This window comes from Lepisosteus oculatus, chromosome 4 (assembly GCF_040954835.1).
Source record: "Lepisosteus oculatus isolate fLepOcu1 chromosome 4, fLepOcu1.hap2, whole genome shotgun sequence".
Taxonomy (NCBI): domain Eukaryota; kingdom Metazoa; phylum Chordata; class Actinopteri; order Semionotiformes; family Lepisosteidae; genus Lepisosteus; species Lepisosteus oculatus.
In genome coordinates, this window is record NC_090699.1 from 3,266,102 (window position 1) to 3,287,396 (window position 21,295).

At 49.5% G+C, this 21,295-nt stretch overlaps 3 protein-coding genes across 3 annotated transcripts in view; 1 reads left to right on the top strand and 2 right to left on the bottom strand.

Moving 5' to 3' along the window:
* The window catches only part of LOC138238043 (E3 ubiquitin-protein ligase TRIM39-like), a 54,030-nt gene extending 39,524 nt beyond the window's left edge, over window positions 1-14,506 (bottom strand). Inside the window, exon 1 of the mRNA XM_069187849.1 lies at window positions 12,300-14,506. Within this exon, the coding sequence (XP_069043950.1) occupies window positions 12,300-12,890 (591 nt within the window). The 5' untranslated portion in view covers window positions 12,891-14,506. The remainder of the gene's footprint in view (window positions 1-12,299) is intronic.
* The window catches only part of LOC138238041 (E3 ubiquitin-protein ligase TRIM39-like), a 373,132-nt gene that overhangs the window by 108,277 nt on the left and 243,560 nt on the right, over window positions 1-21,295 (top strand). The gene's annotated exons all lie outside the window — the stretch shown is intronic.
* Window positions 1-21,295, bottom strand: part of LOC138238045 (E3 ubiquitin-protein ligase TRIM39-like) — a 111,337-nt gene that overhangs the window by 4,567 nt on the left and 85,475 nt on the right. The gene's annotated exons all lie outside the window — the stretch shown is intronic.

Below are 21,295 nucleotides of genomic sequence, written 5' to 3' on the forward strand. Positions count from 1 at the left end.
TTCTCTTGTGCCTTCAGACAAGCTTGACCAGACCTGCCTTCACTCCCCTTTTATACACTGCAGGGCTGTATTGACTGAAACACACACTGAGACTGGGGAGCATATGGGGAAAAACATTCATGCCCACATGAAAATAAACTTTTCTTACTTGATACATCCTCCTGTAAATCAGGATATATAAAAACAGAGAAAAATGGGGTTTGTTGTGTGTTCTGTGTTTTGGCCCAGTCTTACAAGACGTACGGTAATCTGAAAAAGGGCACTGCTGTTAGGAGACATACGGTAGTTAAACAGGTACAGGCAGCAAAAATTGTTCCCAGGTACAGTACAAGGATGCGTTTACAGGGATTCAAATCTAGTTTATGTAGGAAACTGGTTTTTAAACATGGAATGGGAAGATATTGTTTTAAAACCCAGAGTAAGAGAGAGAGAGACAGAGGACAACAAGCTGCAGGAGAGCCCAGAGTAAGAGAGAGAGAGACAGAGGACAACAAGCTGCAGGAGAGCCCAGAGTAAGAGAGAGAGAGACAGAGAACAACAACAAGCTGCAGGAGAGCCCAGAGTAAGAGAGAGAGAGAGACAGAGGACAACAAGCTGCAGGAGAGTCCAGAGTAAGAGAGAGAGAGACAGAGGACAACAAGCTGCAGGAGAGCCCAGAGTAAGAGAGAGACAGAGGACAATGACCGACACTAACAGAAAGATTACAGCAGCTGAGAAATGAGCAGAGACTGTATTTTTTATATTATCTGTACTACAAAAGATGAAGATGTTGCTGTCATTTTCTTCATGTACAACGGTCATGTACCCTAGGATTTGGACAGCTGACTGTTACTGGCTCTGCTCCTGATTCCTCCTGATATTTCACATTTATTCTCAAAATCCATTTATACACTGCACGGTCATGTACCCTAGGATTTGGACAGCTGATTGTTACTGGCTCTGCTCCTGATTCCTCCTGATTGTTACGCTGATTCCACTCGCGCCGCTCTTCCTTCTCGCACTCCCACGTGCACACCCTGTAAAACAAGCTCACGCCGCAAGTAACGCCAATCACCTTTCTCTCCCGTCTCTATTTTAGTTCTCTTTTTTCCTCACTTCCCCGCTCACTATTGCGGATTCTCTTCGAGCTCCCTAGTGCGCAGTTACCTTTTGCTTCTCTCCAGTTTTCGATCTCCTAGTCTGCCTCTCGTTTTCGGTTTCGTCTTGTGATTTGGATTGCTGCTTCCTCGTTTGTGCTTCCGTGTTCTGATCTTCTCGCCTGCTTCCTGGATTCGATTTTGCCTAGTGTTTTTTGGATTGTTGCTTCCTGCTTGTCTCTCTGTGTGCCGACCTACTCACCTGCCTCCTGGTTTTCGTTTTTGCCTAGCATATCTGCTTAGTGTCATTCTCTTGTCTTGAGTCCTGCATAGGATCCTATTGCACAAGCAGCCCTCTCTTACACTGATATTTCACATTTATTCTCAAAATCCAGGGTCACAGGCTCTGCAAAATTCAGCCTGAAGACCCTCACGAAGGAGTGACACTGACAAAGGAGTGAGCAGAGCTCACAGGACATGGCCTTTGGGTAGAACGAGTTTTGGAACACCTTCAGCCCCTCTGGAAGAACTTTCTGCTGGCCACTATGTGAAGATCTCTTAAGGATCCCAATGGGATTTCATGTACTACATTACAGACGTGACACTGAAATACATCATCTATTTACCTAACAGGAACAACCAATTAACACTAAAGAGATCGTCTGAGAGTGTATTCAATAACCTCTGACACGAGGGCTTAAAACAGCCCCTGTGTCATCAAGAGGAAACAGACCTACCTGCAGCACTGCAGATCCACTGCCATTCTGAAACACAGAGATACAGACACTGTTAATCACAGACACACACTGGAGCACAGAGATACAGACACTGTTATTCACAGCCACACACTGGAACACAGAGACACAGACACTGTTAATCACAGTCACACACTGGAACACAGAGACACAGACACTGTTAATCACAGTCACACACTGGAACACAGAGATACAGACACTGTTAATCACAGTCTCACACTGGAACACAGAGATACAGACACTGTTAATCACAGTCACACTCTCGTAATAAGATGTCAGTACAGTCAGTGCTGTCAGTCAGCAGAGTTTCACACAGTGTACATACGTGATTTAGGGATAGGAGCTCGCTTCACAGCATCTACAGAAAGAGAGAGTAGATCTTTATTGTATTAAAGACCTTTATTGCTTCTTACCTGTTATTATAGCAGAGTTTATCCTACAGTCTGCAGTCAGTTCATTTCAGGATCCCCAGTCTCCACTGCAGTGTGGATCAGAGTGTCAGTGAGTGTGAGCAGCAGTGGCTGTAAGACTGGAGTCTCACGCAATAAGACTGAGCAGAACAAGGCATTAGGACACACAGACACATCACAGGACACCCTGGAGTCTGGTGCTTGAGCCATTGAGAGATGAGAAATTAACAGTCTGCTGTTAACAACAGTGAGGAATATTTCAAATTTAAAGACCAATCATTGATACTGAAAACTGTTCCTTGTTCAGTCAGATGAGTGAAAGTGTTGGCAATTCTCACACAGCCTGAGTGACCCGTCCCCACAGTGACCAGTATCACTGACTGAGATACAGTGATGTCCTGCTCACTGGTCACACTGCCTGATCTCTGGACATCAGCTGGACAGTGAGAGATGACCAGTTACACTCGATGGTGAGCACATCTCCACACCAGGCCTGATCCAGGAAGACTGACAAACAGACAGTGCGCTCCTGTGTTTTTGTGTATGGCTCATGCATTCATCAAGACATCTCAGACAACCTCATCCATCGTACACATGTGTAGAATATAAATAAATGATATATAGTATCTTACAAAAAATGGTAATTGTACCTAATTTGTATACATTAAAATATCTGCTATCCCAAACACAGAATATTTCAGAAAAACCTGAATGTAAAACAAGATGCAAGCTATTATTTATGAAGAGAAAAATGTCCTTTAAGGAAAGTGAATAGGTATATGGTGTGGGAAATATGTCAAATATTTAAAACATAATCTTCTACTTATTTGTGTAGAGTGGGAGAGCTGTATAAGCTGTTGCAGGTTGCAAAAGAAAAAGAAGAAGCTAATTCTATGCTGCAAAGTAATGTAAGACAGAAAAATATGCAACATTTCTCCTTTGAAGTCTTCATGCAGTAGAATTAAACCTCATTTGTTACTTCCAGTATTCCGTTTCCTTGTTTATTTTTTAATAGAATCTCTTCCATTATGTTTTTAAACAGGTTTTTGCTCCTCTTTCTTTTTAAACCTCTCTCACACTCACTCTGGTGGGACTAGTGAAATAATATTGACACTCCAGTGTCATTCTTAGTGAAACACATCACTAATGACCAGGACCATGTGAGAACACCAGCTGGGCTGAAGAGAAAGACCCCAAACTTATTACCCCTGGCCAGTAAGAGGAGCCCTACAGCCCCAGTAAATACCCCTCTTAAACTAACCATGAGCACCTGACTCTGACATGTCTGAGCTGCTCTGAGGAAAACAGGCTGTACTGTGACCCCAAGCTTCTCTCTGTCTGTGTGTCTGTGTCTCATGGAGAGCAAGCTGGGGTCCTGTATGTGAAAAGATGAATTCCTAATGCAAGAGATTGTATATGGCAAATAAAGAGATCTTGATCTTAAACGTGTGTCATTTTTACCATTTCTGTGACAAGTAGAATTGACACAGCTTTCCAAACATCTGTTCTTCTTGATGTGAAACATGTCCTGTACAGAGTGTTTGCTCACTCTTTCAACACTGAACAGAATACATTTACGATGACTTATACCTGCTGTTGGCTTCCTGTTACTGTTGGTCCCAGTAAACAGCAAGCCAGCAATGAACAAACTGTGTAACGGGTTGTGTGTCGTCCTGAATTATTTTTCTTTTTGTCTGTCATTCCCCTATCTCTTCACATTCATCTGCGCAAAATACACAGAAATACTGTTTCTTCCCCCTTCAACTTATACCTCTCCTGCATTTTACTGTGTAATTCCCAGTTCAGGTGTATTTGATGTCTGCAAACTGTAGTCTAAAAGCGTTTGAGGTTTTTGTGCTTAAAGATTTAGTGACTGACCAACAATAACCCAAGACATTCTGATTTTGGCAGGATATCAAGAACAAATGATGTTGGGTTTTCCTATCGCTCTGTTTGTTCAGACAGATCAAGTCCTGACTGTTTCTTCCTGCTGACCCATCAGCCTGGTTGATGTGTGAAGAGAAGCAGCCATTTCTCAGACAAGAGAGAGGCCTACAGGCCCCAGAGGAGCCCCTGTACCAGAGTCCCACTGCTGCCGCTCACAAGAGGCTGTGTGTCTGTGAAGCTGCAGGGGAAGAGCACTGTCATCATACCATCATTATTGTGAGACTGGCTCTGCTCCTGTTTCTTCCTGCTGACCCATCAGCCTGGTTGTGTGTCTGTGAAGCTGCAGGGGAAGAGCACTGTCATCATACCATCATTATTGTGAGACTGGCTCTTGTCACGATATTAGTTCCCCCTCCTTAAGGGTGCTCCAGCCCTTTCACGTAAGACTTCATTCCCTGCACCTGTTTCCCATTCCCTGCCCACCTTAAAAGCCAGGCGCTGACGCTCTTCCGGGCTCTGCATCTGATTTCCATATCGTGCGAGTCCGGGATCAGGAAGCGCCTGGTCCCGTTAAGGTTTTAACCTCTGTTCCCGTTCCCGTTCCTGTTCCCCGACCGCTGGTTCCGACCCGGCCTTCGTGGTTTTTAATCCCTTCTTCTGATGGATCTTCTGGTTTTGGATTTACCCTTGTGTTTTGGATATTCCCAAAGGACTACTCTCTCGGATTGTTCGCCTCGGCCATACCTCCCCCGTGCACCAGCGCACCTTGGACACGCCCCCCTGTCTTCTACCCCGTATTCCTGCATGACGTTTCCCTAGTTTTTCCCCACTCCGTCGGACTGTGTCGTCCGCATAGGGTCCGGAAAGAACTGTTCGTTACACTCTGCTCCTGAATATTCCAGTTATTCACAAATCCAGGGTCTCAGACTCTGACACATTCTGACAGATGGAGAATGGCAAAGGGCTGTGGCAAGACGGACTTCCCAAGGAATTCTACACCTGCTTCTGGGACACCCCAGTGGCAGACCTGGTGGAGGTGGAAAAAGAGCTCTTCCATCAGCAAAAAGCTTGGACACAGGATGAGGGAAGGTGTCATCTCTCAGCACTTCACGAGGGGTTCAAAAGATGCTCTGCATGGACATCAAGATCGTGTCAAAGCTACTGGCCATTAGATTGAGGACCACCCTGCCCCACTTCATCAACAGCCACCAGATAGGTGGGGTGGGAGGGTTATAAGTCAGCTGGAAAGTTTCAGCTGCTGGACAGAGATACTGTACTCTGAAGTGGGTAGTAGGGTCAACATGAACAGACATCTTTGGGATTTCATCCCCCAGGAATCTGGAGTAGGACAAGGGTGTCCTCATTCACCTCTTCTCTATGTTCTCATTACAGAGCTGTAGGCAGAGGCACAGGGGAAGTCCTCAAGATCTCCCAGTACACATGACGCTGTTCCTGATTTCAGACAGGGGGTTGCAGAGTGGGCTGCAGGTTAGCGAGCAGCCCACTCTTTGGACCCTGGAGGGACAGGAACATGCCGCCAGAAGGTCTCAAACTTTGCATGGAGCCCCTAATGATACTGGTGGTTTCATTCCAGAGCCAGGACAACAAGAACATAAACTGGACAGAGAGGACCGTCAAGGTCAACGTGTTACTGGGCCTGTGGAAGACTCGCACGCTGACTCTCATGGGGAAAGTGAGGGTGCTGAAGGCAGACACCCTGCTGGCTTTAGCTGACCTGGTCGTGGTGTACCCTCTGTCAGCCAGACTCAGACAAGCGCTGCAAGGGATGGTGGAACAGGTACGAGTACATCACAAGGAACCAGATGTGCCAGACAGTGAGGAAGGGGGAGAGATGTGCCAAATTTCCCCTTGAAACTCCACTGCATCTTCTTCTGCAACCTCTGTCACTAGGAGCTGGACCCTATCGGTCACAATTCCCAGTACTTTGTCAGGCTGTGGTTCTCCTTCCCAATGAAGCATCTGATCTGGTGTCAAACACTAGTCCTAAAGCAGAAAACTGACCGGAGACCTACTAGGAGGTATGAGGCCATGAGACAGCCAGAGCTCTGCACCAACAAAAGGCACTATACAAGGAAGAGGAAGGAGGAACTAGTCACCAGGGAGAGACAGATGATCCTACAGGTCACCGGGGAGGGGCTGACGATCCCATGGGAGACCTGGGTAAAGACTCAACCCAGAGGACTAGACAACAAGCTGAAGGCCCTCAGCTGGATGACTGTGCACCAGAGCTGGTGACCAGAGAGGTGTCATGCCCTCTGCAGCCAAAGGGCGCTCCTACTCTGTCCTGTCCCCAGTTCCTTGTGCTTTGCTGTCCTTCCAGTGTCTCTGCCTCTGGGGATATATATGTCCAGGTCTTTCATTCCCCTTTGCTCATCATTGACGTTCGGATGTCCTGAGACCCGCCCAGCACCAGGTCGCCCCACGTCCGCTGCCTGAGGACATTGGTTTCTATACGACTCCTGAACTGCTGAACTGTTTCATCAGAGAAAAAGAGGACTGGACAGTACTGAGGGCTGAAGAAAACCCAGATAAACTGTTCCTTAGTGCTCCTGTAGAGAAATGGACAATCGCAGTTTCAAAGCCAGGACTGCAGGCAGTGGTAACACCCAGGAGGCTTGGAGGGGCTCTTATTGTGTGAACCAGCCTCACTGACCACTTGCAAAATAGAATGATTGATAATGGACAATCAATCTTTTCGAGACGATTTAAATTCTGTAGAAGAGTTGTTGTCAGAATTGTATTCTCTGTAAGCACTGTGCACTGCACATTGTTGTAATAAAGTGCATTTTCTTAAATAAACTACACCCACTGGAACTTCTGTGTCCATCTGTGTGTTTGACACAGTGTGTCTCTGATCCACACAGAGTGACTGTCTGCAAGCTTGACTTTCTGAATTCAGACGTGTATCAGCATGTATCAGAGTGTGAATCAGTGTGTGTGAAAGAGTGCGTATCAGTTTCTGTATCACTGTTCCTGCTGTGTGTTTGAGCTCCAGGTATATTTCAGAGGGGAACTGTTGTGAAAACAGACTCACAGTGTAAAAGCTCTGCTCTGGACCCAGGCTCTGGAGTCAGCAGTCTGTAGACTTCAGTCACTGGGGAGACACACAGAGAAATGTCTCATCAGGGCTGCAGTAACAGAGTAACAGGAATAACATTTTGTACTGGACTGGGACTTTAGCCCAATTAAAACGTTCCTGTTAAACTATATAGAGCACAATATAACAACACACTTACTGTCATAAAGATTTGTGAGACTGGAGATTTTAAGACATTTCACCTAGAATTTGAATCATTGACTGATAAGCTGCTCTGATTAATACAGTCACTGCACAAAAAATACATTGACAATATAAGAGAAAAACAGGAAATATATAAGCTATCCAGAAAGACATCAGTGTGTTTCTCTACTAACCTGTTGTGGAAATCTTTATTGATTCCTTCTTGCAGAGATCCTCCAGTCGCTCTTTCAGTCCAGAGACAGCTCTCCTCACTGCCTCAGGAGAGAAGTGTGGACGGACAGGGATGCTGGGTGAGTCTCCAGCTCCAGGAGGGACACAGACAGACTGGAAACCCTGCAGCAGGGAAGAGAAAGAGGAGTTTCCAGTCAAACACAGCACACATTCCTGGGGAGAAGCCAGGAGCAGCTCTGTGTGAGAGACACCCTTCTGTACTGCAGAGTCACAGAGCAGTGATGTTACCTGGAGGAAATGGATGTGATCCTCTGTGTGTGAGAGCTGGTTCAGCTCAGAGTCTCTCCTCTTCAGCTCAGCGATCTCCTTTTCCAGTCGCTCTAGAAGTCCTTCAGCCTGACTCACTGCAACCCTCTCTTGAGCTCTGATCAGCTGTGTGACCTCAGAGCGTGTTCTCTCAATGGAGCGGATCAGCTCAGTAAAGATCCTGTCAGTGTCCTGTACTGCTGTGCCTGCAGAGCTCTGAGGGAGGAGACACACAGTGGATTATTGCACAGGAAAACACTCAAACTACATTATGCTGTATGCTCTGTTTCCAAAGGGTATTGTCCAGTGTCCAGCTGTGCAAATGTGTGTCTGTGTGTCCACTCCTCTGGTAAATACCCACTCTGAGTGACTCCACAGCCTGACTCAGCTTCTGCAGCTCCTTCTCTCTCTCCTGGAGTCTCTGCTGGGTTTGTGTCTGTGTCTCCCCCAGCTGCTTCTGCGGAGAAACAGAGACACTCAGGACATTTCTGCTGTAAGAGAATCACATCACAGAGACACCCCTTAGAGTCACCCTGGGAAATCCACACTCTGTATCCCTGATGTCTTATCCACACGAAATGTGTTTCCTGGTCCTGTCTGACATGCTCCTGTTTCATGTCTAATCTAAACCGGCAGCGTGTGCAGCGCAGCAGACACCTGACACCTGGGTCTGCACATCTGTATGTGAGGTGAAATGTAAAAAGAAGATAATTGTGTTTCAAATGATATATAAAACATCATCTAGAGATAGTTAAGGTGGGGAACTGCGTCAGCATGCGTAGGCTGCAAAGTAACAAGCAATAGGTTTATTCCATACTGAAAAAAAGAAGAAAGAAAACACAACGTTTCAGCCGTGGAGCCTTCTCACACCTGAAGAAGAATAAACCTATTACTTGTTCCTTCATAATCTAGAGATTTCAGATTTCATTCATCTCAATATACACTAGTGTCCTGACTGCTCTCGGCATCTCAAAACAGAGGACTACAGCAGTGCTGATGAGCCTTGTTGCCACTAGTTTCTCTGAGTGGTCAGAGGAGACCCTGTGGCTGACGTGCTTGACCGCTGGATGAGGTTCTGGACCAGGCAGACCCTGTGTCTGACCACATCTCACATCCTGTCTGCTTCTGGGAAAAGTCAGATCATTTCAGAGGAGAAAAGGAAACATGTTCTGTGTCAGAGTGACTCCAGCAGAGCCCAGCGTGAGTCTTGTATTTAATAAAGCAGGTGAAGGTATTATACCACAGTTCACTGGTTTATGTGTCTGAGATCCACCACCTGCCTATTAGATCCCCTTCCCAGCACTTTATTTCCATCCTGTTTCTGTGCTTTCTGCCCCATGGTCCTCAGTATAATAAATTAATCCTTGAGCACTGATGTGGTACCAGTGGCTTCACAACTGCTGCTGTTACCCCTGTGTGAGAAAGAGAGTCATGGCTCTGGACAGCCTGAACAACTTTCACCCTCTATCCAACTTTCATACCCTTTCATTACCTTTTCATGCAGAAAGTTTACAGTGTGCTGTTAGATTTCAGTTAAATAATCCTCTTTGAACTCCAATATGGTTTCAGACAACCTCACAGCACAGAAAGTGCCCTGGTCAAAGTCACAAATGATCTTCTAATGGCTTCTGATTCTTGTTCTCTTTCTGTCCTCATTCTTACTGAACTCAGTGCTGCTTTCGACACTGTCAGCCATGACCTCTCACTTTCTTGTCTTGAGACTGTGTTTGGAGTTTCTGACACTGCTCTTCAATGGTTCCAGTCTTACCTCACTGATCATTTTCACTCTGTCTCTCTCGCCGACTGTAGCTATGAAATTGGACTCATTAAGTCTGGTCTTCCTCAGGGGTTGACACTGGGCTCCCTACCCTTCAGCATGTATGAGTTCTGATGATACTCAAATCAGCAGTACAGTCTGTCCATACTAATCTGACACTGACATCTCTCTGCTCTAATTGCTTCTCTGACATAAACACATGGATGACTCACAATTTCCTTCATTTAAACTGCGACAAGACAGAAGTCATGCTTCTTGGCACACCAATGCAGTATCCTTATCTGTGGATGACACTGTACTGGAGTCACAGTCAAAATTGAAGAACTTGGGGGTGATATCTGATCCAGGCTTGACATGTGCAACAAATTGTCAAAACATCATTCTTCCACCACAGAAATACCACCAGGTTGTGTCCTATGTTATATCTAATTGTTGCTGAAAAGCTGGTCAACTCTTTCATCTTTACTCATATTGACTACAGTAACGCTCCACTCGCTGGGGTATCTAAACCCACACTGAACAAACTTCAGTATGTCCAGAATATGACAGCCAGAATTCTGACCCGGTCTAGTGCAAGTGATCACATAACTCCTGTCCTGAGGTCCCTGCACTGGCTTCCTATCAGGTTTCATGTTGACTTCAAAGTCCTCATGATCCCCTCAAAGTCTCTGCATGGCTCGACACCTCAGTACCTGTCAGAGTTACTATCATCCTCCTCCCCACCTCACAACCTTCACTCTTCTAATCCTGGTCTCCTGTCTGTCCCCCAAGACAGCACTCTGGGTGACAGGGCTTCTCCTGCTGCAGCCCACAACTCTGGAATTCTATCCCTATGGATATCATAGAGTCACCTTCCCTGAGCTCTTTCAAATCCAGACTCAAAATCTTCTGTTTCAGAAGGGTTTTAATTTAACTGGGTCTGCTTCTGCTTCGTTGCTTTTATACTGTTTTCCAAAACCCCCTTCTACCTTCTACCTTTTGTGTTCTATAAAGTGCTTTGAGAAGCCATTTTAAATCTATCATATAATAATAAAGTTTATTATTATAAATAATAATACTATTGTGCTGAAATTAAAGCAGGACTTCTTTAATGAGGGTGTAGTCTGTTCTAGAGGTGTTGAATATGCTGTGCATTAATGAGGGTGAAATCTGTTCTAGAGGTGTTGAGTGTGTTGTGCATTAATGAGGGTGCAGTCTGTTCTAGAGGTGTTGAGTATGCTGTGCATTAATGAGGGTGCAGTCTGTTCTGGAGGTGTTGAGTATGCTGTGCATTAATGAGGGTGCAATCTGTTCTAGAGATGTTGAGTGTGCTGTGCATTAATGAGGGTGCAGTCTGTTCTAGAAGTGTTGAGTGTGTTGTGCATTAATGAGGGTGCAGTCTGTTCTAGAGGTGTTGAGTGTGTTATGCATTAATGAGGGTGCAGTCTGTTCTAGAGGTGTTGAGTGTGTTGTGTATTAATGAGGGTGCAGTCTGTTCTAGAGGTGTTGAGTATGCTATGCATTAATGAGGGTGCAGTCTCCTCTAGAGGTGTTGAGTATGCTGTGCATTTATGAGGGTGCAGTCTGTTCTGGAGGTGTTGAGTATGCTGTGCATTAATTAGGATGCAGTCTGTTCTAGAAGTGTTGAGTGTGTTGTGCATTAATGAGGGTGCAGTCTTTTCTAGAGGTGTTGAGTGTGTTGTGCATTAATGAGGGTGCAGTCTGTTCTAGAGGTGTTGAGTATGCTGTGCATTAATGAGGGTGCAGTCTGTTCTAGAAGTGTTGAGTGTGTTGTGCATTAATTAGGGTGCAGTCTGTTCTAGAGGTGTTGAGTGTGTTGTGCATTAATGAGGGTGCAGTCTGTTCTAGAGGTGTTGAGTATGCTGTGCATTAATGAGGGTGCAGTCTCCTCTAGAGGTGTTGAGTATGCTGTGCATTTATGAGGGTGCAGTCTGTTCTAGAGGTGTTGAGTATGCAGTGCATTAATGAGGGTGCAATCTGTTCTGGAGGTGTTGAGTATGCTGTGCATTAATGAGGATGCAGTCTGTTCTAGAAGTGTTGAGTGTGTTGTGCATTAATGAGGGTGCAGTCTTTTCTAGAGGTGTTGAGTGTGTTGTGCATTAATGAGGGTGCAGTCTGTTCTAGAGGTGTTGAGTGTGCTGTGCATTAATAAGGGTGCAGTCTGTTCTAGAGGTGTTGAGTGTGCTGTGCATTAATGAGGGTGCAGTCTGATCTAGAGGTGTTGAGTGTGTTGTGCATTAATGAGGGTGCAGTCTGTTCTAGAAATGTTGAGTGTGTTGTGCATTAATGAGTGTGCAGTCTCCTCTAGAGGTGTTGAGTGTGCTGTGCATTAATGAGGGTGCAGTCTGTTCTAGAAGTGTTCAGTGTGCTGTGTGCAGTTGTACAGGTTCACTGGTGCTTCATGAGGACAGTAAAGAGGGAAACAATGAAGGAGAGGAGGAGGAGACAATAAACAACAGACAGAAGAACAGGAGACACTTCAGAGACACAACCAGTGTGGATCACAGCTGAGTACATGAGCAGAACTCAACAGTGGAGATCCAGCATTACAGAAACAGTAAATACAGTCCAGAGATCACTTAAAGCATCAAATATACTATATATCCTTTTTACATTTTGTACTAGACACTTTATGAAAAGACACAAAGTCCTCACCTGTTTCTCAGTCCTTCCTGCTGCAGCTGAGACAGTATCATGGCCTCTGTGTTCATCCAGTAGACAGAGATAACAAACACACTTCTGGTCAGTACGGCAATAGACCTCCAGCAGTTTGTCATGAGTGGAGCAGATCTTCTCCTGCAGTTGTCCAGTGGCATCAACCAGCTTGTGTCTCTTGAAAGCAGGAGATTCATAGTGAGGCTGGAGGTGAGTCTGACAGTAAGAGGCCAGACACACCAGACAGGATTTCACAGCTCCCCTCTGTCTCCCAGTGCAGACATCACACAGCACATCTCCAGGGCCAGCAGGACTGTGAGCAGGAGGAGGACCACTGAGCCCTGTCTCCTTCAGTTTCTCCACCACTTCAGCCAGGATGGTGTTTCTGTGAAGATCAGGTCTTGGGGTGAAGGTCTGTCTGCACTGGGGGCAGCTGTAGATCCCAGTCTGATCTTCCTGATCCCAGCAGTTCTTAATACAGCCCTTACAGTAACTGTGTCCACAGAGCAGAGTCACTGGATCCTTCAGCAAATCCAGACACACTGAGCACCTGAACTGGTCCTGAGAAACTGAAATACTGCCTTCTGCCATTTTTCTGACAAGTAAAAGGTGCACAGATAGGAGCAGTAGAGACGTAGCAGACGATACTGATCTCTGAGTTTCACTTCCTGGATCTGCACAGAGCTGCAGGGGTGTGATTATTAGGGGGTGTGGTTGTTAGGGGTGTGATTAGGGTTGTCAGGGGGTGTGGTTTAGAACTGCAGTTATGAAAAGGCTTTGGTGTTGTTGTTGTTTGGGGAAGGTGTGGGGTTGTAAGAGAAGTGACTTTCTGTGTCATTTTGGACTGACAGAAAGAAGTTTTTTTAATAAACGTTGATGTCAGTAGCTGCTCAGGTGAAGTCAATCCAGTTGTTTGTGTTCCCAATAATCAAAACAATAAAATACTAACTCACACAGCATGAGAAGATCAGAGCATGATGGTGACAGACAAGAGGAGGCCAGCTGGCCCATCCAGCTGTTTAATCGTTGGGAGTTATTTGGCTCCAGGATCTCCTCCAGCTGTGTTGTGACAGAGGGGTGTCACAGCTCCACATGGTGCAGAGGATTTCACTGTCCGGGTGTGAGCTCTTACTGCGAGCAGTCCAGCCTGCTGTGTCTCTCTCTCCAGGCCAGTGAGCCCAGCCTGCTGTCTGGCTCTGCCCTGCAGCGTGTGGGCCAGCAGGGTACGTCCAGGGCTTCGTGCTTCACCTGCTCACTGACCCCCCTGTGAGCCGTACAGACCTGCGGAGAGCTGCAGAGAGTCACTAGCCCATCTCTCCCCCGAGAGACGCTGGAGGAGCAGATGGACAGGGCAGTGTCATGTGGGTGTGATTGTGATCTCCATCCACCCAGCGCAACAGCGAGCCCCTGATCTCTGTGTGCAGCAGCTCTCCTTCCATCCACAGGGACTGACAACACCCCACGTGTCTGATAATTACTAGAAACTCATTAGTCTGACCATCTCATCTCATGTTACTCTAAGGGGTTGTGGAACCTGTTTCACACCCCCACCACTGTTTGTGTAAAGCAGTACTCTTGTGCTGTGATGGAAACCCACTTTCTTGTCAACACCTCTGAGAAGTTAATCAGTCTGGATACAGTAAGTCCCTCCTGTATCTCCTGCAGCTGAGATTCACTGGTGTTCAGTGTGACGTTTTCAGAGGTCGTCTGGTCACAACCAATTGGAATCTCAGGGCTGTACTCCTGAGAAAAGCCAGGATTTTGTCCTCAAGTCTTTTACAACAAAGGCATCCTAAAACACAAGCAAGTTCCCTCTTTTAGGAAGAGAACCACAAGCAAATGGAATCCTTAATACAAACACCTGTCACGCTCGTAAACCCCTCCTCTTAAGGAGGCTCCAGCCCTTCCTAGTTTAGTGTTGATCTCCTGCACCTGCCTCCGGTTCCTGCCCCCCCTGCTATACAAGCCAGGCGTTCCTGCCAGTCTGGGCTCAGCTGTGGAAGATGGACACCCGGAAGTCCAGGAGCGACTCAGCGGCACAGGCTTCATCACGGTGTCCTGATCTTCTGGGTCCGGGATGAGGGAGCGTCTGGCCCCGTGACCCCCTTTTATTCCCCCGACCCTCCGCCAGATCCCGCTCCGGCTTGTAACTCTGTTCGTCTGTCAGGATGGATCACCCGGTCTTGGACTATTGCTACACCCATGGATTCACCTCGGACTCCCTTGGACAGTTTGCCTCGGATACACCTCCCCCGAACACCAGCACACCGTAGACACACCCCTGTTTCCCTCCAGCCCCCTGCCTGCCCATTTCTCCCTGTTTTCCTCACTCCTCCCCAGATTGTGCCGTCTGCCCAGGGTCCGGAAAGAGAAGCGCTCGGCCGGCCGGTTTCCCTGCTGTAGCTCTTCTGCGTCAAAGGGGCCCTGCGTGTCGTCAGCGGCGTGGCCCTGCAGTTTGTAAGAGGGTCTCGAAGCCGGGGGTCCGCTCTTGGACAGTGACGGTTTCATCCGTGAGGGTCTGCTCATACCCCTTCTCCAACACTCCCTTGATTCTGGACACCCGCACCTGGTCACCCACATCGGAGTGAAAACTTGGGACGGTTTAATAATCATAATTCCTCACACTTACATAGCACTTTTCTGGACATTCCACTTCACAGGTAATGGGGATCCCCTCCACCCCCACCAGTGTGCAGCCCCACCTGGATGATGTGACCGCAGCCATAGTGCGCCAGAACGCTCCCCACACACCAGCTCTCAGTGGGGAGGAGAGCAGAGTGATGAGGCCAGTTCAGAGATCACCCTAGACTGTTCTCCAGCCCTTAAGGGAGTCGTCTGGTGGGACGGAGGCCGGAGATCGCTCACTAGCCATGTGGGAGAACTGGGGTTAGAAGAGCAAACGAGACCAGTTAGGACCCCAGTGGAGCGGGAGGTGTTTTTGTAGGGCGGCGCCTCCACGTTTTTGTGTTGATAGTTCCGCTGAACCTCTCTACCGCCCCAGCCCCCACGTCGCTGGCCGGCACGATACGTTCGGTCTTCTCGCGTTTGAGAGCACCTTGGGAGGTCCCGCTTAAGAAATTCCTCTCCCCTCGGTGAGCCTGTCTCTCAATAATAATAATACAGTGTGTGATCTCCTGTCCCAGCCTGAGGAACAGTGAGCCTGTCTCTCAATAATAATAATACAGTGTGTGACCTCCTGTCCCAGCCTGAGGAACAGACAGTGAGCCCGTCTCTCAATAATAATAATACAGTGTGTGATCTCCTGTCCCAGCCTGAAGAACAGACAGTGAGCCTGTCTCTCAATAATATTACAGTGTGTGATCTCCTTTCCCAGCCTGAGGAACAGACAGTGAGCCCGTCTCTCAATAATAATAATACGGTGTGTGATCTCCTGTCCCAGCCTGAGGAACAGTGAGCCTGTCTCTCAATAATAATAATACAGTGTGTGATCTCCTGTCCCAGCATGAGGAACAGACAATGAGTCCGTCTCTCAATAATAAAAATAATAATACAGTGTGTGATCTCCTGTCCCAGCCTGAGGAACAGACAGTGAGTCTGTCTCTCAATAATAATAATACAGTGTGGAAGAGCTCAAGGAGAGATCCCGTCGGTCCAGGACTGAGTGCAGGAGACACTAGCAGACCAGGGAAAGGAGGCTGTGTGGTTGGAAGGCGATGGTCCTCAAACAGACCCTGGACCAGCAGCATCTCCTTGAGAGGCAGAGCAGAGCGAAGCTGACTAAGAAACCTGTCTACACACCGCCGCGAGTGTAGTCCCAGCGTGTCACACGCCCACTCCACGCTGCGCCAGCAGCCCTGATCCACGTCCAGCAGGTGGTGAAGCTGTGTGACGTTGGCGTGGACCAGTCTGCTGGTAAAGTCCAAGGAGCAGCCCGGTTCTATGTCCATTCGTGGATTGTGTATTAACGGTTCTCTGAGTGTCCAGTATAGACTGGGCCGCTCCTCTTCCCTCTGCACGCCCAGATGCCGCCAGGCCTCCAGGAGACTGTGCTGGAAAGGCGGCAGTGGAGACAGGTCAACCCTGCTGGTGTCCATCAGAAAGAGCACACAGTCGAGCCCGAGGTGTCCTGCTCGACGCAGCAGGGTGAAGGTCAGCTCCCTCCAGGACAGCGAGGCCGGGCCGAACAGCAGCTTCTGCACTGCCTGCAAGCGAAAGGCGTCCATCCGGCTCCGGATGTCGATGAGTCCTTGCCCTCCGTCCTCTCTGGGCAGATAGAGGACGCCCCTCCGCAGCCAGTGCAGTCCGTCCCAGAAGAAGTCGAGGAGCGTGGCCTGCAGCTCCTCGACCAGTAGGGCTGGTGGCTCCAGGCACACCAGGCGATGCCACAACATCGAAGCCACCAGGGTGTTGACAATCAGAACCCGGCCTCTGTAGGAGATCTGGGGGAGCAGCCAGCGCCAGCGGTCCAGGCGACTTTTCACTTTTTCAAGGAGCCCCTCCCAGTTCTTTTTCACGCTGGCCTCATCCCCCAGGTGCACCCCCAGGTATTTGAGTCCCCCTCTGGTCCAGCTGAGCCTCTCTGGCAAGACTGGGGGACCCATCTTGCTCTACTACCCCAGGAGTAGGGCGCTACTCATGGCCCAGTTTACTTTGGCTGATGATAGCCGCTGGAAATCACTCAAAGTTGTCTGTAGCGCCCTGACATCCTGTTCTCCTCCGACCACGACCATGATGTCATCAGCGTACGCCGAGATCTTGACAGTGGAATCGGGGCAGCCCGGGATGGACAGGCCCCTGATGTAGCAGAGGCTCAATGGCAAGGGAGTAGAGCATTCTTGAGAGTGCACAGCCCTGCCTGACTCCCCTCCGCACTTGAAACGGAGCACTCAGCCCTCCGTTGACCTTTAGCACACTGAAGATGTCACTGTACAGCACCTGAATCATGGCAACAAAGACAGGGCTGAACCCGAAGGACCTCATGGTCCTCCACAAATACTGATGTTCAACCCTACCAAAGGCCTTTTCCTGGTCTAACGAAATTAGACCAGTATCTAAACCCAATAGTCTGGAGGTGGCAAAAACATCTCGAATCAGAAATATGTTATCAAAGATTTACCTTTCGGGCACGCAGTACGATTGGTCGGAGTGCACCACAGACCCCAGCACCACCTTCAGCCTGTTGGCCAGAGCCTTGGACAGGATTTTATAATCCACACACAGCAGGGCAACAGGTCTCCAGTTCTTAATGTCACACAGGTCCCCTTTCTTAGGCAGCAGGGTGACAACAGGTCTCCTGCAGCTCAGTGGCAGGTCCCCTTGCTCCAGACTTTCCAAATATACATCCAGCAGGTCAGGTCCCAGCACAGCCCAGAAGGCACGACAGAATTCGGCTGGCAGGCCATCGAGGCCAGGGGTCTTGCCATTGCTCAAGCCACTGAGTGCAGTTGAGAGCTCCTCCAGGGAGGAGGCCTCTCCAGCCCTGCCCTCTCCTCTTCGGGGACCTGTGGAAGGTCTTCAAGGAACCTGCGTGTGCGGACCGAGTCCTCACTAGCCTCGCTGGAGAAAAGCGCTTTGTAGAACTGCACGGTCCTCTCCTGGATCTGCCCGGCCTCGTGCAGCTCCTGCCCTGTCTCCGAGCGCAGGCAGTGGATCTGCCGGCTCTGGCCCGGTTTCTTCTCTAGGCCGAAGAAGTAGCGAGTCGGGGCGTCTACCTGTGATGCACTCTGAACCCTAGAATTTATTAGAGCTCCTTGTACTTTTGTGTCCATAAGGCCAATGAGTGATGCTTTTTGGGTGTGGAGGTCATCAATTATCCTCCTGTCTGCACGACATTGCAGAGCCTGGTGGAGCTCCAGAATGTCTCTCTCCAGAGCCTTCATGGACTCACGGATACCTCTCGTGACACTTCCAGTGTACTGCTGGCAGAACTGGCGAATCTGCACCTTGCCAATATCCCACCACTGCCTCAGGGAGACAAAGTGGGCTTTCTGACTCCTCCACTGCTGCCAAAAGAACACGAGGCAGTCGCAGAAGTGAGCATCGTCAAGCAGCTGGGTATTAAAGTGCCAGTAGGCACTGCGGGACCTCACTGATGGCACAGCGACTGTGCAGACAGTGAGACAGTGGTCCGACAGGCCCACCGGACAGATGGAGCACTGCTTGACGATGCTGTAATGATGTTTACGGCAGTAAAGTCGGTCTAGCCTGGCCAGAGAGAGGGTATTCCCCCTGACCTGGGCCCAGGTGTACTGCCTCGTGTCCCCATGACATCTCCTCCAGATGTCAGTGAGGTCAGACTTGACGAGGATCCTGCGCAACTCCCTGGCCGACGGGCCATGTGGCTCTGCGTGATTCCTGTCCAGTGTGCTGCTCTCTGTGCAGTTGAAATCCCCCCCCGAGGAAGACCAGCTCTTCAGGCTGGCAGGTCGCCAGTGCAGTCTCAAGCTCCCTGAAGAGGGTGACCCTCTCCCCGCCGTCGGTGGGTGCGTAAACGTTAATAAAAACAAAGGTTTTCTTTCCGATAACTACTCGCACGAGTAGCAGGCGCCCCTTCACCACCTCCTGGATGGCGATAGAGAGGGGCTTGAACCCCACAGAGAACAGCACCGCGACCCCCGCGCTCACAGGGGACCCGTGACTGTACACGATGTCCCCCTGCCACTCCCGCTGCCAGGCGACGATGTTGGAGCTGTCGGTGTGGGTCTCCTGCAGGAAAGTCACCTGCAGGTTCTTTTCTTTGATAATCTCCAACACCGCAGCTCGCTTCAAAGCCCTCCTGCACCCATTGGTGTTTAAACTCCCTATCCTAATGTCGCCCATGTTTGCGGAAAAGAAAAAAAGAAAAAACATAAAACACGAACAGACATGTAGCACGCAGACGGATAGTGATGTGACGTGAGGGACAGGACTCATTCGTGCTGAGGTGCGTTCCGCGGTCCTGCCCTGATCTTACCTAAAAGGCTCTTCAGGCGCCATCTCTCCTGATCACTGAAGTCATTCGCACCCGAGCCCCTCTTCAGATGGCGCGTCGCGGAGAGGACAAAGAGCTCGGTGTCGGGAAAAAAGTCCTCGACCACAGTTCCCCTCTTACCTTTAGTCTTCTCCCTAATGCTCTGGAAACTGTAGCCTCCTCTGCAGCTCCGCCAGGCCGAGGAGCCCGAGGCAAGAGAGGAGTCGGTGAAGCCGCCCTCGTCGTCGCTCCCGGACTCCGAGGAGCTCCGGGCGGCGGCGGCGGTGGCGGCGAGGACACTCCAGCGCGTCCTCACTCTCCCGGTGTCGGAGTCACTCGCGGCCCCCGGGCCGGCGACAGAGCCGCCCTCCACCGAGCTCTCTGTGCTGCGCTTCTTCTGCACCGCACTCTGCACAGATTTTTTCGTGCGCTTTCTCCGCGGCGTCTTAAAACCATCATCTATTTTTTCAGATGATAACTCATTTCCTCCCCACACCGTGTCTACAATTTTCGCTGGCGCTTGAGACGCGTTTTCCCCTGTCGGTGTCACTACCTGCTCTCTCTCTCCCTGACTCTCCTGAGCAGCGCTCATCTCTCCACCAGCGCTCATCTCTTGCTCTCCGGTGTGGGGGGGCTCCCTGCTCTTCTGAGGGCTGCCGTGGTCCACTCTTTACTATCTGCTCTCCTGCTTGGGACGCCACCGGCTCGGGCTCACCTGCTCCCTCCAGCGATCTCCTCTCCTGCACCCCGGCCGTGGGCTCTGACTCCCCGCTGCCTCCCTGCGCTGCTCCGCTCCCCGCTGCCTGACGCTGTCGGCTAGCCTCCTGTGCACCCTGGGGCTGAGGCTCCCTGCCTGTCTCTTCCTCCACCTCCGGGCAGTTCTTCACCACATGCCCCTCGCTCCCGCACCTGAAGCACTTCATCGATTCCGAAGTCACGAATACAACATAGTCACAGCTGTCAATACGAAATTTAAGGGCCACATTGAGCTTTTCCGTGGGGTTTTTTAGGATGACGTAGACCTGTCTCTGGAAAGAGACGACGTGCTTCAGCTGCGGTGCCCTGCAGCCCAGAGGGACCCTCCTGATCGGAGAGACCACCTGTCCGTACCGGGATAGCTCCCTCTCCAGCAGCTCGTTCCTCATGAACGGAGGCACGTTGGAGAGGGTGATCTTTCGAGCCGGGGCCGCGAGAGGCAGTACCGGGGTGAATGTGCCGTCCAGGACGACTCCCTTCTCCACCAGGGTGTTTGCCAAATCGGTAGATTGCAGGAAAATGACTATCCCTCCACTAATGCGGGAAGCGGACCTGATGTTCCTGCAGCCCACGACCTCCCCGACCGCAAGAACGCACCTCTCAAGCGGACAGAACTCCGCAGGGGAGATTTTCACACCATGGCGACGAGTTAGTTTCTCAAAGGAGAGGTCTGGAGGATCAGAGCCTCCAGAACCGGCCATGATGAGAAAATAAACCCCGCTTTTCCCCAAAAAAGACAGAAAAACACAAACCCAGTGAAGAAAACACCGCCACACGATCAAACCCACCGAAGCTCCGCCCACTCACTCACTCAGTCTCGCGAGAAACACACAGAGAGAGAGAGGGGTTCATACAGACACTGACTGGACACTCCAGTACATTAACACTGCACTGAGAGAGAGAGGGGTTAATACACACACACTGACTGGACACTCCAGTACATTAACACTGCACTGAGAGAGAGAGGGGTTCATACACACACACTGACTGGACACCAGTACATGAACACTGCCCTGAGAGAGAGAGGGGTTAATACACACACACTGACTGGACTCTCCAGTACAGTAACACTGCACTGAGAGAGAGGGGGGTTAATACAGACACACTGACTGGACACTCCAGTACATTAACACTGCACTGAGAGAGAGGGGTTAATACACACACACTGACTGGACACTCCAGTACATTAACACTGCACTGAGAGAGAGAGGGGTTAATACAGACACACTGACTGGACACTACAGTACATTAACACTGCACTGAGAGAGAGGGGTTAATACAGACACACTGACTGGACACTCCAGTACATTAACACTGCACTGAGAGAGAG